At 47.2% G+C, this 17,504-nt stretch overlaps 1 protein-coding gene across 5 annotated transcripts in view; it reads left to right on the top strand.

Moving 5' to 3' along the window:
• The window catches only part of CRTC1 (CREB regulated transcription coactivator 1), a 40,003-nt gene that overhangs the window by 6,157 nt on the left and 16,342 nt on the right, over nt 1–17,504 (top strand). For 2 of the 5 annotated variants that reach the window (XM_031604068.2, XM_090125975.1), the window contains exons 2-9: nt 7,180–7,296; nt 8,718–8,765; nt 11,288–11,425; nt 12,174–12,235; nt 12,820–12,914; nt 14,212–14,297; nt 14,690–14,733; nt 15,029–15,249. In XM_031604068.2, coding sequence (XP_031459928.1) covers nt 7,180–7,296; nt 8,718–8,765; nt 11,288–11,425; nt 12,174–12,235; nt 12,820–12,914; nt 14,212–14,297; nt 14,690–14,733; nt 15,029–15,249 — 811 coding nt within the window. Of the gene's footprint in view, nt 1–6,740; nt 7,073–7,179; nt 7,297–8,717; nt 8,766–10,236; nt 10,322–11,287; nt 11,426–12,173; nt 12,236–12,819; nt 12,915–14,211; nt 14,298–14,689; nt 14,734–15,028; nt 15,250–17,504 lie in introns of those variants that run through there. The other 3 variants (XM_090125976.1, XM_090125977.1, XM_031604069.2) reach the window with 3 other exon arrangements.

The raw sequence follows: 17,504 nt of genomic DNA, 5'->3' as shown, positions 1-17,504 counted from the left end.
CAGCACTTACCCATCGCGTAGGGTTACGTAACTGAATTGTCAGTCTTTTGCTAAAAATAAAAAACGGAGCAGAAAAGCTATTTTTATCTTGCTTAATGAGGGCATCTCCGCTTTTATTTCGTCTTCCTGAGGTATTTCAATAGAAGGAGGGGGAATGGCTTAGGGGTGATTTAGTTGTAGTGGACATTCCTTCTCCAGGGTCGTGCCCATCAAGCAGCGGGTGCTTACGGTGCTCTGCTCTGAGCAGTGCTTTCTTTAAAGCACACTGCTAGGAAGTAACAGCCACCGGGACAACAGTCAGACCTCGAGTGTAGTGCTGGACCTAAATATATCATAAAAGCCAGGAATTTGCTATCAGATAATCCATGAGCTTCACGTGGAAGCCCTCTCCGAAGCGTTGTACGCAGCCATCGGCGACGCGCACGCCGTTCTCCTGCCGTTTCAGAACAGAAGGGCGGTGCTTTCGGAACTGCCATGGGATCTGGTTTTGTTTTTAAAAGCAGTGCAAATCAGGTTTGGTTCATATTGTAGCTCAGCTTGGCTCCCTGCCCAGTGATAGAGCAGAACTCTGAGGAACAGCCACTATTTTAAGGCGTGAGTTGTGCTGTATCCTGTTTTTCCTTGCGACTCGGTTGTGACTGTGAAGTCTCAAACAGTAAACCTTTGTTCCCCAGCAATAGCAAAGTGTTTCTTAAACACGGAGTGACAGCCCGCGTGCTAAATTTAATTGTTATCATTACTCAGATTCTGCAGGGTTTGCTGGTGGGGGTTCTTTGCCCACAGCCCCCAGGACACCCAGTGCTCTATACTGACTCATTTGATGGAGGCAGCTACATGCAGCTGATGTGTAAGAAAGTTCTGCTGGTAGAAAACACAGAAATCACAAATAAAAACAGGAGTTCGGTGCTAAATGCTGCCTTCCTCCCTCCCCCCAGCTATTCTTTCTTCCTGCAGCGGTGAAGCATTCTGTTTTGGTCTCTTTGGGTTTACAGGAAGAAGGGTTTTTGGCCTGGAGCGTAATGTGGATTTGGGGTGGTTTATAAATAGTAATTGTATACGAGGAGGTGAGATCTTTTCGCTTTCACACGAACTCTAGAAGACACCTGGGGATGGGGGTCTGGGGATGGGTGTAATTTTTATAGCCCCGTTTCCTCCAAATTGTGGAGCTGAGGCAATCTGGGGAGTTGGTTTCAGCCCGTGAAGGAGAATCTAATGGTGCCTTGGAATTCGTAGATGACTCATAACAGGACAAAACAATCCAGTTAAGTGATTTGAGGTCTTAAATAATCTCTTCAACAGGAAGGTGAAGAAAACATCATGAACTCATGAGTAATAATTGGCTCTCTTGGAGTGCTAAAAGTGCAGCGATTGCTCGTTGGCAGGGACTCAAGCGATCCCTGCTTAAGCTTTGCTGATCAGTATATATTTCATCTCTTATGAATGAAATTTATTTAACTGGATTATAATGCTTTTAGCAATGCGGTGTTAGGGTTACCAGTTGGGAGAAGTTTCTTTCAGGTTGGTGTGCAGTAGTGATGCTTTGCACCGTGGGGCTGCGTGGGCTCTGCTCTGTGCAGCACTGCCTTCTCCCCACTCTGTGCTCTGCAGTGTGGATCTGTGCCCGAGTTGGATTCAAGGGAGAACCCCAGCAGCACCACGCTGTGCCCAGTGCACCACCACAGTCCTACCTGCAGTTCTTTGCTCTGTAGGTGCAATAACTGCAAAAGTGAAATGATTTCAGGTAATCCCCAAACAGCTCACGTTGTCACAGACAGTAGGGGTAAGAACTTCTCGTCTCCTTTCTCCTTTCCAAAGCACAGAATCATTCAGTACAGCCTGAGTGTGCAGAGGTTTGTCTGCAGGCAGAAGGGACCCGTGCTGCTGCTGCTGTGGAAGAGACCTCGTGCTTACCATAAGCAGCTGGAATCGCAGCCTTGTGCACCAGGAAATCTTTCAGCTTAATCAGGTACTTAAAGTCAGAAGTTAGCCAGCTTGCTGACCCCTGTCCTCTAACTGGATGGTTTCATTCATGCAGAAATCCGCTTCTGCTTTCCAGTTTGATTTATGTGGAGCACTTCTGGGGGCTCTGTGAGATGGAGGGGCAGAGTTCTGCCTCCCCTCCCGTGCTGTGAATCCCTTTGGTTCTGGTGCTCGAATGTCACATCCCGTTGTTAATTTCTAAAGCCTGTATGAAAGGAAAACCATCAGTCCTTGGATGTGTGTTGGTGAAGCACAGCCGTCCGAAAGGCAGCGCAGTGCTGAGGCTGCTCTGCTGGGTTTGTTGGAGCACTGCAGTGTGGCTGAAACGCAGCTCTTGTGCTCCTGTGGCTGCTGAATTCCAGTGCATTGCAACAGAAAAAAAAACCCAAAACAAACAACCAATATCTTTTGCTTGAATTTGTATTATTGGCTACGTTTGGGCTGGCCTGCAGGGCTGTTTGTGTTGTTCGTGTCCCAAAACGTCAGTGTGATAATGGAACAAATACTTGCAAGTGACTTCAATGACAGTTAGAGTGATGGAGGAGTAAACAATGATGTAGCAGTTCTAGAAGCCTGGGTTCAGATCCGGTTCATAGCATGTGTCTGGATTTTCTCGTGGTGATTTTCACTTAGTTTGTAGTAGACGTTTGGCTTCCTGTTTTGGCTTGGTAGTCCTCTTCTCTGCAGTGTCTGTTGCACCAGGACGGTAACAGCCATGAGGCCAAATGAGATTGGCAGCAGCAACAAGGGAAACTTTCTCTCCGCTTGTCCGCACTTGTCTGTTCCCAGCCAGTGTTAAAATCTTTGCTTTCATGACAAGAAAAACATACTAAAACTCAAAAAACCCGTTGCAAAATGTTGTGTTATAATGATGGAATATTTTAAGTCCCAAGTGGCCCAGACAGAGCAGCTGCTATCACTGCGGATTATACCTTTCCTCTGCACTTCAGACTTCATTTCCTTTACCAGTCTTCCTGGGAGGAACAGCTGTGCATTTGGATCCTCTGCTGCTGTTGGATCGGTACTTGAAACTGCAGGAAATAAGTTGCTTTCAAAAGCTGGCTCGCTGCAACTTCTTCCTGATTGTGACAGCCCAGAGGAGAAAGAATTGCGAGGGATTCTCTTTTTCGTTAACAAACTCATCTGTGAATCCTGTCTCCATCAGCCAGGAGGAGTGGTGAGGAAGCTGGCCGTGCTTTTTCCATCCTCTGTGTGCAGGTTTGCTTTTCGTGGCTGCCACCAACGGTTGATTATTCAGGAGTAACAGAACAAAGTCCCTTGCTTAGGTGTGCTCTGATTTTGGAACTGCAGCTAATGAAACGTGGCCAAGAGTTTTCCCTTCCTCGGCGTAGCAGGCTGCTCTCCTATTGATTGTTGAATCCTTCCTTATTTGATTAAATAAATTCTAGACGACTTTCTTGAAGGGGCTGCTTTAATAAATGAGCTGTTATCCCCAAGGAGGCTGCGGATGCCCCATCCCTGCAGGCATTCAAGGCCAGGCTGGATGTGGCTCTGGGCAGCCTGGGCTGCTGGTTGGTGACCAGGTGAGCATTGTGCTCCTTTGCAACCCAGGCCATTCTGTGAATGTATGATCCCAATGTATGTTAGTTTTAGAAATTGAACAGCAAATGTTTCAAGAATACAGTTCAAATTTCAGAACATGAGGTGAACGTGAGGGAGGAGCTGAGCCCTGCTGGTGGCCCAGCACTCAGTGAACTGCTGGGCAGTTTCAGCAGCTCAGACACAAACACAAAGAACTTTGTAATGTAGTAGCTGGATGGCTAATTGGGTGATTTCTAATGGCTGTGTTCCCACCAAATCCAAATGCAGTAACTGCGAGTCATTAAATAGACGTTAACTGATCTTTCTTTTTAAGACTGTTTGCTTTTCTTATCAACATGAGGATTGTGAATGGGAAGAAATCTCCCTTTGAAGAAAATACTTCCACTGGGATTCCACCGCAGTGCTGACTTGTCTGGAGGGTTTGTTTAACTTAATGTTGAATTTCACGCTGGAGAAAGAAGCCAGGTTGGGAGTTCTGGAGTCTCTCCCTTCTGCTGTCTTGCAGGGCAGGAGGAAGTTTGTGCCCTGGAAAGGCTCTGATCTCCTTCCTGCAGCCATGGGGAGCAGCGGGCCAACAAGCCTTGTGCAGATCGGAGCAGCACAATTTACCCTTAAGATGGTCATTAAAACTTTGAGTTAATCCTTTAACACATTTGTAAGTTGCATCTGCGCTTGTTTTGCAGCTTATTGGCCTTGGCAGATACAGAGAACACCTTTAAAGTGGAAAGCTGAAATTGGTAAGAAAGTTTCGAATGGAAACTGCAAACCAGCAGCAGAGCAGTTATCGTGAGATCTGACTTCCTGTACTCAGCAGATAGCGTTATTTTTCTGGTTGCAAGGACACCCCACCCTTTTATTGCCCTTATGGGAATCAAATCTGTGTATAAAAAAGGGCATTTTGCAGGATGTGCTGCTGGCAGGGTTTGGTTCTCTGCGTTCTGGGGTCACATCTGCCCTTGGTGACAGCCGAGTCCTGCACACAGCTTTGCCATTTGCCCCAAATTTTATTTGTATTTTTCAAGGGGAAGGGATTTAGAGAAGGTGATGCACTGCATTTTAATAAATGCTCCCTTTGATTCCCATCTGCATATTTTTGGACGCCTAGAAAGGCGGTAGGAAAACTGGATGTGCTTTTGGGGTTGTGTTTCTCTCCTTTTTTTCCTTCTCCCTGTATAACTGAAGGCTCTGTGCACACGCAGCTGCACACACAGCAAACTGCAGCCCAACCTCATTGGAAGCACTGAGGTGTTTTGTATCAATGCATTCCCATAGCAGCCAGTATCTGGAAGAATGCTGCTAACGTTGCTTGCAGGTTCCTGCTTGCCGCATGGGAAGCAAGCTGTCCCTTCCCTCTTGGCTGCCAAGATGCTGCCATGCAGGTGGTAACCCCAGCTGCAGGAATGACGTATTGGCTGTAACAGAACTACAAATCTATGGAACCAAGGGTGTACCAACGTGCTTTTATTTAGGGAACGCTTACAGCTATGCTAAAAAACTGCATGCACGGAAATGTTTTAGTGACAAAATAGCTCCAAATTGGTTTCTGGCTTAAAAACTTTTAAAGTAGAGGAAGAGAAATGCTGGCAGAGGGAAATGAGAGCTCTGGTCAGGGTCTGTCCTATGGGAGGCGTTCCTTTGGAGCAGCCATGCTAAGCAGAAATGAAGTGCTGTGACAAATAATGGCTTTTTCCTTTGCCCTCCAGCTGCCTCAGGCCGGAGCTGGTGCTGTTCTGTCTGGCAGCCCTTACCTTGGGCACGGAGCACAGGGATGGCAGTGCTGCAGTGCAGGCTCGCTGAGTTCTTGTGGCTCAGGGGATGAATACAGGTAGTGAGCACTGAAGAGGCAGCAGGCATAGGAGAGGAGCAAACACAGAGCCTGCAATATTACAGGATAGCAGTAAAGTTTTGGCGCAGAGCTCCAAAAGCATTTGTTGAAGGGAGAGCTGGTGAGATGAATGGCACACCAAAGCTGCATAACCAGGTCGTTTTTGAGGTCTGCTGTAATTCTTCATCTCCTGTGTTTCCTCATTTCCATGTTTAAGTGCAGTGGGAAGACAAATGGTGGTGACCTCCCCGTTACGTTGTGCTGGGTACCTATTGGGGATGTGAAGCAACCCCCCCAGCCCAGCACGCCTTATAGGAGGTTCCTTAGGAGAGACCAGCACCTGTTGAAGCACTTACTTCACATTTGGCACCAGTCCCAGGCAAGCCTTTTTGTAGCAACAAAAACATATGTACAGAGCAGGCAAAAAGCACAGCTCGTTCCAACGCTGTGCATCGCAGCTCTGCGCCGGAGGCTGGAACAGCACGGTGCTCCTCTGCACTGCTGTGTGCCTGTGTTGTAATGGTGTGTCAGAGGATGGAAGTGCAGGGTGGGGGGGTCTGGGTGGTGCTTTGTGGCTGGGATCTCTGAGCTGTCTGATTCAGGTGTTCTGTTTGGACCCAGAAGGGCTGGCACACCATCAGCACGCCGTTCCTTCTGCTCCTCTCTGAGCCGTACCGTCACCATCAGCTCTGCTCAGCCCCACTCCCAGCAGCACTGCTGAGCACAGGGCTCTGCTTTGACCTCACCGCCAACTCGAGCAGCGTGGCTCTGCCTCACCTTGCTGGAAACATCTCTGCTCCACCTCAGAGGCAATATGGTGAAGCTGTAGTGCCGTTTCCTTTGCTTTAAGAAAGGGTAAAGAAACAAAGCGCACATATAAACATCCAGTTTGGGTGATGCCCTTTGTTTTCTAGTACGTATCCAAACTTTGCTCTTCAAAATTCTGGCATTGCAAGGCAAAGGCTTTAAGATCTCTTTGAGTGGAACTAAACCAGATTTGTTGATGTACACACAACGGTGCCTTGGCAACCACACTGCACCTAGTCCAAGAGCTGAACGTTCAGTCTTTAAACAATTCTTTGCTACCCATCAAGGAACGTTCTTGCATCTCAGAGTGCAGAAGCAGCCAGTTGACATCTAGTGAGAAACAACGCAGCTGATAAAATCCGTGCTGCTCCGGGCTGGGAGGAGAGGCACCTTCTGTAAGCACAGTTCTGAGCTGCAGCTCCTCACCTTGGAAGGTGCATCCTGGGGGGTGGGAGTGGTGTGTTCAGATGGCTGCAAACCGAGCTGTAAAACAGGGCTTTGGTGGCTTTATTTTTCTTTCTCTTTTGGTCTTGAAAACCTGCGTCACTGCCCTGTCCTGGTGCAGACGACAAGAACACTTACCTGATGGTGGGAAGCAAGCATCTCCGTTACCTAGATTGCTACCGAGTGCATTTGGTTAAACCATGCACTGAGCTGACTTCCTCACATGTTGGCTGTGCGTGTGCCCAGCTGGTTGGGTTTGGTGTGAGAGGCAGGGCTGGACTGATACGGGTTCTTTACTCCTGCTTTGCAGTGCAGCAGGTGACAGAAGGACTTTGTGCTTCCATGGGGCTGTTCTTTGTTGGAAATGGAATGTGATTGCTGACTCCACAGCAGTCCCTGTGTGCTGTCACACAGGCTCTGTGTGGCAGAGGAGTGGTATCCACACTGCTGCAGGTGGTGTCCATTCTCAGTGATCAGTGATATGGGGAAGAATTGAATTAATTAAAACAGCTGAAAAACAGCTGTGTTACTCTTACACTTTCCTCCTTGTTTTCTTTTAGTTACAGCTGCAGAAAACCCAATATTTGCAACTGGGACAGAGTCGTGGCCAGTACTATGGTGGGTCCCTGCCAAATGTGAATCAGATTGGAAACAGTGCCATGGATCTGCCCTTCCAGGTGAGTTTGATTGGGGTTCTTCTATGTTATGTGCTTTGTCAATAGCTGCTGGTTCAGAGCACAGCACCATGGCCCAACATTCAGCTCTGCTGTCAAAATGGTTGCTTTTTTTTTTTTGGATGGAGCATAGCTGTGTGTGGGATGAGTGGATAGATCTGGTGATGTTTGTTCTGCTCTCCTTGGTTGTGTTGTGTTTGTGTCAAAACCAGGGAGAGACAATGCAGTTTCATCAGCAGTCAGCGGTGACTTCTTCCGTTTTTGTGTAGTACCAAATTCACAATGAGATCTGCAGAGGTGCTGCAGGCTTGAAACAGAAGGGGATAATGCGGGGTGATGTGGCAAGTGTTGGTAGAAGGAAGAGCTGAGGAATGCAACCCAGGGCAGCAAGCATGTAGCATGGGAATAATGCGTGGGATTTTAGGGGAGGAAGAGGGAGAATGGGGCAAAACGGATTTCAGAACTGTCAGATTGCTTTGGGCTGGCAGTGAAGTGAGCATAGGGGTATAGCAGCTGCTGCTGTGACACTGGGAGCAGGAGATCAGGCTTTGTGCAAGTTCTGCTGAGTATGTTAGAAGGTGTTGTGCAGTGCACAGGATTAGACATTGGTCCTTCTGGGACTCCTGATTTCTGTATTGGTTGGCTTAGGGTGCTCAAGGTAATTAAGACTTGTGCATTAGTTTACCTTGTTGGAATAGTAACACCTTTTATCTTGGAAGGATGTGGTGAGAAATAAATGCTGTAGGTTGTGGTTTTCTGATGAAGGCTGGCTTAATGAGCAGTCATTGATGGTGACTGCTGACGGTGCTTTTCTGAAGTCCGTGTGGGCAGCTGAACTCAGGGATGTTCTTAAGAGCTTAAAGCTCATACAAGGGAGAAGCAAGCAGCCACTTCCATGTAGTGGCCTGCAGGGAGTGCAGCTCCTGAACTAGCAAACCTCTGCAGTCTGTGGTGTTGCTGCACAGGCATCTGGCCTTAAGGCCCACAGATTTGGTCAGAACTGTGGTGCTGAGGAGCTCAGGGTTGCAGTTTCCTTTCAGCAGCAGTATTTCAGCATTGTTGTCCTTGCTGGCTGTTACAGGACAGCTGTTACATAGGATCATTCCATTCTGAAGCTAGCAGAGTTCTCCCGAGGAAGCATTCAGACATTTGTGAGTGATGACAGAGGGTGATGCAGAAACAGATTTAAACTCCGGGTTTTTAATATGATTTTTGCATAAATAAATAAAATCCAAAGTTGGTACTGTTACGGCGAGCAGCAGCACCGTGTTGTCGAATCACCGCTGAGTGCTTCCCAGATTTTTCAGTTTTAAGCTGAGATGCAGTGACATTTGCAGGGATCCTTGTGCAGTGTTGGGGCAGGGGCAGCTGCTTGCCCTGCACAGCACAGCAGTGTCTGAGCATCTTGGTTCTTTGCATTGCAGCACAACGGAGCTCTGGCAGAAACCTTTGGAGCAGTTCCCGTCTCTTTGGTAAACAAGTATTTAGGTTTGTGCAAATACGTATTTAGGACTGGTGTTCTGTTTGCCCAGGTAGATACGTATTTTAGCACACGTTACACTTTTCCTGGTATGCACAGTATTTATTTGATTCACCGTCCCAGCTGGGAAGGAGTTGTGGTCTGTCACATAAATACGGGTGTTGCCATGCATCCCGGTTTGGAACATGCATAAGAATTCCTGTTGCAGCCTCTCTGGACTCGCTGTGGTCTGTCATGTGATTCCTTATGATTTATGGGGGATTAATTTGACGCAGACGGTGGTTCCTTGGCACTGTCTTGGCCTGATTTAAGCAATCTCTGAGCATGTGCACTTAGCCTGCATGTTGAACTCCATTGGGAAGGGCAGAATGATTCCCCACGTGCTGCTTGTCGCCCAGGGGCGGGTGGTGGGGACTGCTCCTCGCTTCCCCCTCTTCCACCTCACTGCTTTTGATTTCTCCAGTCAATGCCTCGATAAATCTTAAAGGGACACTGTTGCTGTAGAGCTCTGAGCTTTTTCCTTCCTGTCTGTATTTGGGCTTTTTCCTCGTGTTTTGCAGAGTTTTGGTTCTGATCTCAAAACGTGGAGTACATTTGAGGGAAAAGAAGCAGTTCCAGGTGTACCTTTCCCAAGGATGTATTTTTTGTCACTTTTCCACTTTTCTTAAGCAAGTTAGGGATATTCTTGGGATGTTTGTGCCTGCAAAGCCAGAGAGCAGCATTGCCCCAAGTTCTTTGCCAGCTGTGGCAGGGCACACTCCTTGCTTCCTTGTGCCACGGTTACACTCAGATGAGATTTTTGTTGTGCTTTTATATGTGAGTGGTGTCGTAAGACTTGAGGAAAAGCTGCCTTGCACACAGCTTTGTGTGCCAGTGCATGCTGGCTTCCTTTGAAGGCACAGGTGAGTCTGGCAGTGCAGTCCATGTGCTGCAGGCCGACTTCTCTTCTGGTTCACTTTGCATTTGAGACCACTGGCGTGGGAAGTTCTCCTGTTGGCCTTGTGCTGACCTGCAGGCTTCACAGCCTTTGGGGTCGGTTCTGCATGGTGCCAGTTAGACAGAACTGGAGCATTGCTTAGCACTTTCAGCAGAGATTAAAGCAATGACTTGAAATTGAGATGCTCTGTCTTGAGATTTCTGAGTATTGGTGCAAGGAAGTCGTACTCATAAGGAACTGCAGCAGAACACAGTGATCTGCTGTCAGGAGTGCGTTACAAGGCACTGTGCTCTGCTGATGCTGACTTACTGACTGAGGAGATGTTCTGCTGCACGCAGTGTTGGCCCTTGGACAGGAGGTTACAGCATGGACACTGCATAAATGGACACTGATACAGGCTGGGTGTGTCCAGAGGGGAGCAAAGTGGTTGTTGCTGAAAAAAAAAAAGAGTTAAAAATAGTAGGAGGGTGCTTTAAGGACTTCTTGCAAACAAAACGATTCAAAATAAACACAAATTTCTTTTTAGATGTGATCATCTCAGCAACCTCAGCTGGACGCTTTGAAGTGAAATAAGATGAGCGTGGAAGGCAGATGGCTGCATGGCTCAGCAGGCAGGGCAGCAAGTTTGTGCAGTACCTGAATGGAGGAGGGAATTTTGGATTTGCAAGCAGATGGTGTTGGACTCAGCAAAGCTGTTGGCATTGGCAGGGAGGGGAGGGCTGAGCAGCCCCAGAGGTCCATCTATTGCTGGTGGGGTGGGAGCGGAGGTCGGTGCTGCCTTCCCCCCTCCCTGCACACACACACTGCAAAGGGCTTTTGAAATGAGAGCTCTCAGCTCAGCATGGGAATTCATCTTCCCTGCCCTCCCTGGGGCATCTCAGTCCTGGGATGGGTTGCTGACAAGCAGACGCTCTGTGGGACGGAGGCGTTGATAAGATTGAGAGGGAATCCATCCAGCTCTGTTCACTGTGCAACCCGAACGAAATAAAAGCCTCTCCTGAGATGCCGAGTGCAGGAACTTTTTTCCAGACAGAGGAGGAAGGAAACTGCTGGGTTTTTTTTCTTTTTCTTTTTTTCCTTAATGTTGTCAGTGTCCCCTTAAAATCATTATGCCGAAAGGAGAGGTGAGAGGAAGTCTTGAGAGTGTTAGGATCTCTGCGCATCCTCGTCCTGCATCTTCTCCTGCCCGTGTTCTTCCAGCTCTGGATGTCAGCATGTTCCTTCTGGATGCATGCTGCATGCTGCACCCAGGAATGTACGCAGCAGTGGGCAGCTGCTGTCACTGCCACTTCGGCTGTTGTAGAGATGCAAAGGTTGGAGAGCAGCGCTGATGGATGCGAGGGCAGAGCCCACACAGTCTGCCTCTGCTCACCTCTGATCTCTGGGAGATGGCCCTGGTAATTGCTTCCCATGGCTATAGTGAAAGTGGAGAAAAAATGTAGGTGCTTACATTTATCCATATCTTCCCTGGGTTTTATTGCTTAAAATAACAGAACCTTTAGTACGACGTAAATAACCTCCAGGCGGATGGCTCGTGTGTGTATTTTTCTGCTTGTGACCTCACTCATCTCTCTCAGACTCCTTTTCAGTCATCCGGGCTGGACACGAGCAGAACAACTCGGCACCACGGTTTGGTGGATCGAGTTTATCGGGACCGGAACCGGCTGGGATCGCCGCACCGCCGCCCGCTCTCTGTGGACAAACACGGCAGGCAAATATCCTTTGCTTTGTGAGCCAGGCAGGGAGAGCCTCCCTTCCACCACGATCACCAGTTGGAGTTTTTGTAGTTCTCTTCTTCCTTCTCTCTTCACCTGTCAGCAGAGTTGCTTCCCATCTCCGTGCAGTTACTGCCATCTGCTTTTCTGAGCTGTGATCTGCTCTGGAAATACCTCCAGTTCTGAGAGTGCACTTCAGCCGTTGCTCAGCTCTGAGTGTGGGTAACAGGGCGCACGGAGCTGAAAGGGACTGAGCTCCTTTGATGGGAAAGACAAAGCAGTTCTTGTGAAGCCGAGTTTCCCTTCGAAACAGAGCAGATCCAAACCAGAATAATGCTCTGCAGCTCAGTGTGCCTTTTATTACGAGTTGATTCACCCGTTTAACATCTGCTCGGCGCTGTTTCTTATTGCTGCTCGTGAAGATGAATTAGCTTTTTATTGCTGACTGGCTTCAAATGTGCTGTGGTCACACTGGTTTGATGGGGCCGGGGGGGGTAAGCAGGATGGGGAAGGCTGCTGCCTTCTCATTAGGTGCTCAGAAGGGGAAGAGGGCTACGATTGTCCCACTGCTTAAATGTTCCAAGCAAAACAGTATTTCTGTTCCCAGTGTTCTTAAAGTCCATATGTCCCCCATAGAGGTCTGCTTTGCATGTCTCATGTGAGCTTAGTGCTTTGACAGGGTAATTTGAATTACTCCTTAGGCGTGGATTTCATATAGAGGTGTTCTTGCCCTTAACTGGCTCATCACGTGGACAGCTGTCCGTACGGCACTGTGTATCTGTCACCTCCGTCAGACACGAGCTGGAGAAGGTTGGTAGCACAGCAGAGTGCAGGGCTGTGGGGTTTGGAGAGCTCTGATGTACAGCACGGCCTCATTGCTCTCCTCTGCAGCTGGTCGTGTGAGCTGCCATCATTCACGGGGTGTGGAACCTGATTTCTTTTTTTCTGTTGTGTTACTCATTTAGATGACCGGCCTTTAAGATTGAGGTGTCAGGTGTTGTGGTCTTTTTAAAGGTGTTGAAGGAAGGTTTCCCTTAAAGATTGGCATAACCAGGGGATGTGTAAGAAGCTTTCAGTTTGAGCTGAATTATTTGATCGTGCTCCACCTCAACAAAGCTTATCAAATTGTTTTCTAGCTGTGGCAAACAGCTTTTCCTGTATCCCTCTCAATCCCGTTGTCGCAACAATTACTTTTCAACCTTGAACTAATTTATTCTGTAAATGGATTGTTTCACAAAGAAATGATGTCTGGTATTTACCAAAAATAGCTTTTGTTTTTTAACGCAGAGCAAATGCAGATTTCCCTGATTTGGCTGCGTTTATCTGAGATGGAGCATTATTCTCTTTGAGGAACTGATGACCAATTTTTCCTTTTTTTTGTGTCTTCCCCTCAGGACAAATTCAGACTCTGCCTTGCACCAGAGCACGATGACTCCAGCTCAGCAAGAATCTTTTTCAGGAGGATCGCAGGACATGCAGCAGAAAAGAGGTCAATAGGATATGAGTCCTCATCTGTCAGTTTTACATTGATGACTTAAGAGGAGTTTCTCATAGTTAACTTCATTAAATACTAGCCGTGAGAAATTAAATTCTGGAAATTGATCATGCATTGAAATATTAAAGGCTGCTGAACTTTTTTTCTGGCAGAGTAATCTGATGTGAAGAGCTGCAGATCCATCATAAAAGCCTTGAGAGTTTGAGTGTAATTCTTCACGTGCAGTTGCTCAGCAGGATGCATTGGCTGCTCTGACAGAACTTCAGTCCTGTAGTGTGTGCACACTGACTGTCAGAAGTGGCACCAAATCACCTGGGGCTTTTGTCCTGGAGTCCTCCATTCTTTGGGGTGGCATTCAGAGTGTTTCACTTTTGCATAAGCACGGTGCCATGGGGCGTAATGAAGGTACTCTATCACAAAGTGGCAAGGATTCGAGTCTTTATGGGGTTGAGGTTGCCTGTGAGTGTGCTCTGAGAGGCACTGCTCACAAGCAGTACTCTCTGATAGTATCTCTACAATCGAGGAGCAGCACAGCCCTCAGGCACTCACCATTTTGGTGCCCTCTGCTGGCCTTTGCTTCTGCTGTCAGTGCACGAAATCATTAATTGCTCCTAAATCAGTTGAGAAAAATATATTCCTTAAACAACAGAGATGGGTGAGTGCATAAAGCCTGGATGTGTGTGCACTGTACTGCAGCTCTTCCAAAGAATACTTGTGGAGCTGTAAAACATGGAATAGAAATCATCTTGGATGGTATTGCATAAGTTTAGGTTTAAACATGGAACTCTCCTCCTCATCAGTTTGAAGGGCTGCTGCTGTTACATCTCTTATGGACTTTTTTTTGCTGTATTTTGCCACCTTGCTATTAGCACAATGAAGTTGCTGTTTGCTTTGAACAAATGTGCTTGGAATGTGGGGAAGGAACAGCTTCATATTGCTTCTGTATCCCAGGGGATGTGGTTTGGGTTTTGCCCTTTGGGGTTGTCCTGTTGGCCACCCATGAGATGTAACAGATGTGCATCACTTGTGTGAGATGCAAGAGGGAGGGAAGAGCCAGCTCTCAGGATACCTTTTTCCATTTACTTGCAAGGGGATGAACTTGGAGGCAAACACTTTTTAAAGCACTGTTGAGTGTTTGTCTGCCTCGTGTTTGTTGTGACTTCTCATAATGGTGAGCAGTGCTCTGCTTCGTGCTGGGTGAAAACAGCTCACTGGAGTGCTCTTTGGAGCAGTGACACTTCTGAGCTGAAAACTGATTTCTGAGAAGCTGCCCTTTGTTTCCACGTTTTAGTTTTGCTGCTGACTGTCCCTGGAATGGAGGAAGCCACCTCTGAGGCAGACAAAGCCCTCTCTAAGCAAGGATGGGACACTAAAAAGGTAGGAATCTCCTATTTCAAAGTAGAGAGCTTTCATTTCCTAAACATATTTAGGTAAACTAATGCTCTAAATATTGCCAATCAAAGCGAACTGCTTGCAGAGATTAGAATTGCATTCTATGTTTAGCAGCAAATTACAATACATTAGATCAGAAGGGCTCTTTGTATGCATTTTGATTATATTAGGAGAAACTCTTATTGAAATCTGAGCCTTGCTGGGCTGGTAAAGCAAAGATGATGACAGGTCTTTTCTGAGACCTTCACAGAACTCGTGTGTAGGAGAACAGCTCTACTTTAGAAATGAATTAAATAAGATTTTCTGAGTAAACTGTGTCGTAAGCATTAATTCCTAGCAATATCTTTGCCTATAAAAATGTCTTCCTTCTATTTTAGACTGGGTCATCAAGACCTAAATCATGTGAAGTTCCAGGAATCAAGTAAGTTTTGAGCAATTCGTTTTAGAGAGCACTGAGATCTTTAGGAAAGAATGTTGTACATTGAACGTTTGAGTTTTCTGCAACAGCCTTTGACTGTTTAAGTGTGGAACAGATGTAAAATAAGCCAAAGCTACTGCTGGTGTCCCCTTGGCTGCCATGTCTCATTTTGTAGTTTCGGTAGACCAGTTAATGTTTCTGTATATGCATCTCCCTTTTTTGCAAATGATTTTGTGCAGATCTGCCCAGGCTGAAATTTCGACTGAGCGCTGGCTTTTTTTCTCTCTCCCTTTTTTAGCATCTTTCCATCAGCTGACCAGGACAACACTACAACCCTGATTCCTGCTACGCATAACACGGGCGGCTCCCTGCCAGACCTGACAAACATCCACTTCCCTTCCCCCCTCCCCACGCCGTTAGATCCCGAGGAATCCACCTTCCCTGCCCTGAGCAGCTCCAATAGCACTGGGAACCTTGCTGCCAACCTGACTCACCTGGGCATCAGCACTGCCACTCAGGGTAAGGTCGTCCCTCACACCTCTGCCTCGTGGCATGGAAGCTGCACTGCTGGGTGGTTCTTCACTGCTGATGGACTTTAGAGGACAAATACAGCATTCAAAGCACACCCCTCTTGTAATTAATTGTACTTAATCCCAACACCGTTTGCATTATGGAAATACCTAAAGTAGACCTTTGGTTTTCGTTCCTTGAGGATATTTTTTTCCAGCGTGAGGATTCTTTTGGAGAGAGAACATTTCCTTGCTTCCCCTGAAGCAAATTTTATCTTCTGAGCAATCACAGTAGCACAGAGCCCTTACAAGGTGTGCTGGTTTTTGTGCATTTGACTGCCTGATTCTTGAAAGTTATCCCAGCTAGGCAGGGTACACAACAGGGGAGGGCTCTGGGGAGCAGCACCAATCCATCCCAGCACCTCCCCGCAGTTCAGCACAGAGAGGCAGAGCAGTGTTTGTTGGGGCCTTTGGGCTTTGGCAGTTCTGATAGTTTGATTTTAAAAAAGTAAATCGTAGAGATGAGCAGATAATTTCAAGAGTTGTTAACTGAAGCAAATGGCCTAAAGAGCTGATTGCTGTTTGTTTCACCATTTCACTAGGTTCTGAGAATAGCTGTGCATAGGGTTGCCTTTTGTATTGCTAGTGCTGGCTGCAGTCCCTTGATTCCTAGAACAGGAAAAAAGTGCTTTGTCCAAAAATAGAAGATGTGTATTTCCTGTGTTAGGCAGGATTTACTTCCCTGCTTAAAAACCTGCTCTTGTATTGGAGAAAGGAAAGAATTCTAATCAGGTTAATGTGGTGCTATGGCTCAGCTGTTAGGTTTAAGCACGAATTAAGAGCACAGTGCTGTTCAGTGAGTTTTCTGGTCTCCAAACAGCCTGCACAGCACTCCGGAGATGAGCTGTCACTCACACAGAGCTCAGCAAGTGTGCATTAAGAAAGGCAGCGTGCATGTGGAAGGGACAAACTACTTCTGTGGAGTGAGGCCAGATGGGGCTGCTGAGTGGGTTTTTCTTTTTTTTCTTTTTTTTTTCTTTTTTCACTACCCACAATTAGCAAAGTAAATGGGATAAAACCAAACCGGTTGGTATGTAATTGCTTTGAAAACATTTCCTGATCTATGAAAGATACTGCAGATTAGCAAGGTACACTCACTGGTGGTTTTTCTGCTTCTTGTTGGACCCTGTCCCGTAGTTTAAACAACGACGTACTCAGTGTGGAGCTTTTTAAAACCCATTTTCTCAAACCTTCCTTTCCTCTCCTTATCTCCTAGATCTCTAGCTGAAAACATAAATGCTTTTGGGTCTGTAGTAGGAGCTCTGAGTGCTGTGCAGACACGCCTGTGGCAGCCCCAGGAAAAGGTGGGGAGGAACACCTGCCAGGTTATGAGCAGCTGCCAACAACTTAGGCTACACATTTGTGCATTTGAGTTTGTCAGTTCGCTGACATGTTCCATGAGACAGTGCTGATTTTTGCAAACATCACGCGGGAAGCCAGGCAGCCTTCAGAGTGCACTCAGTGAGAGCCGGTTTGCCTGCTGGCTCCTTGGCAGCCTGGGCTTCCTGGCTTTCTGGCAGCCTGCCTGGAAGCCTTGAGCAGGTGCCAAGTGCCGAGGAGCTCTCAGGCTTTTGTGAATTCCTCCTTTCTGGCAGCTTTGGAAGAACAGCTCACTAGCTAGATTGTCCTGAAATTGCTTTACAGGGTGCCTCAATTCCTCTTGGGTGAGGCTGAAAATAGAGAGGTTTCAAAACTTGCAAGTTTTGTCTTGGATTTGAGTAAAGCTGCACTACTTGAATTGTGTGCCCATAGCCCCTGTGAGGTCACAGTTCTGTAGAGCGTGAGGGATATTTCCTGCCTTCCTGTGTGCTGGTGTGCCATTAAAAATGGTGTACATCCTGTGTAACCAGTTTTTCTTCTGCATTTTCCATTAAATAGGCGTTTGGGTTTCTTTATATCAAAAGTGCTCTCTGATTAATCTCACTGCATATCCGTTATCTTCTTCCTGAAGTTGGAGCTCCTACAAATGGAGCAGAAGGTGCTGCTCCTGAGTTTCCTGTGAGAACAGCTCTGAGTGTTTCTGGAGAGCACTGAGGCAGAGCAGTGGTCTGGAGCTGCTCTGCCCATTGCAATTTCAAGTTGCTATCTGCCAACTGTGACTGGCTGAGGTCCGGGATAAACTATGGGGATCTTCCTCTCTTTCCGACGCTCTTTACCCTGACGTTGCAGGTCTTTGCAGATCAGCCAGCTCTGTGTCAAGGTGCT

This window comes from Phasianus colchicus, chromosome 28 (assembly GCF_987193195.1).
Source record: "Phasianus colchicus chromosome 28, bPhaCol1.hap1.1, whole genome shotgun sequence".
Lineage (NCBI taxonomy): Eukaryota > Metazoa > Chordata > Aves > Galliformes > Phasianidae > Phasianus > Phasianus colchicus.
The sequence above is the reverse complement of the archived record's forward strand: the minus strand, read 5'-3'. Positions and strand labels throughout refer to the sequence as shown.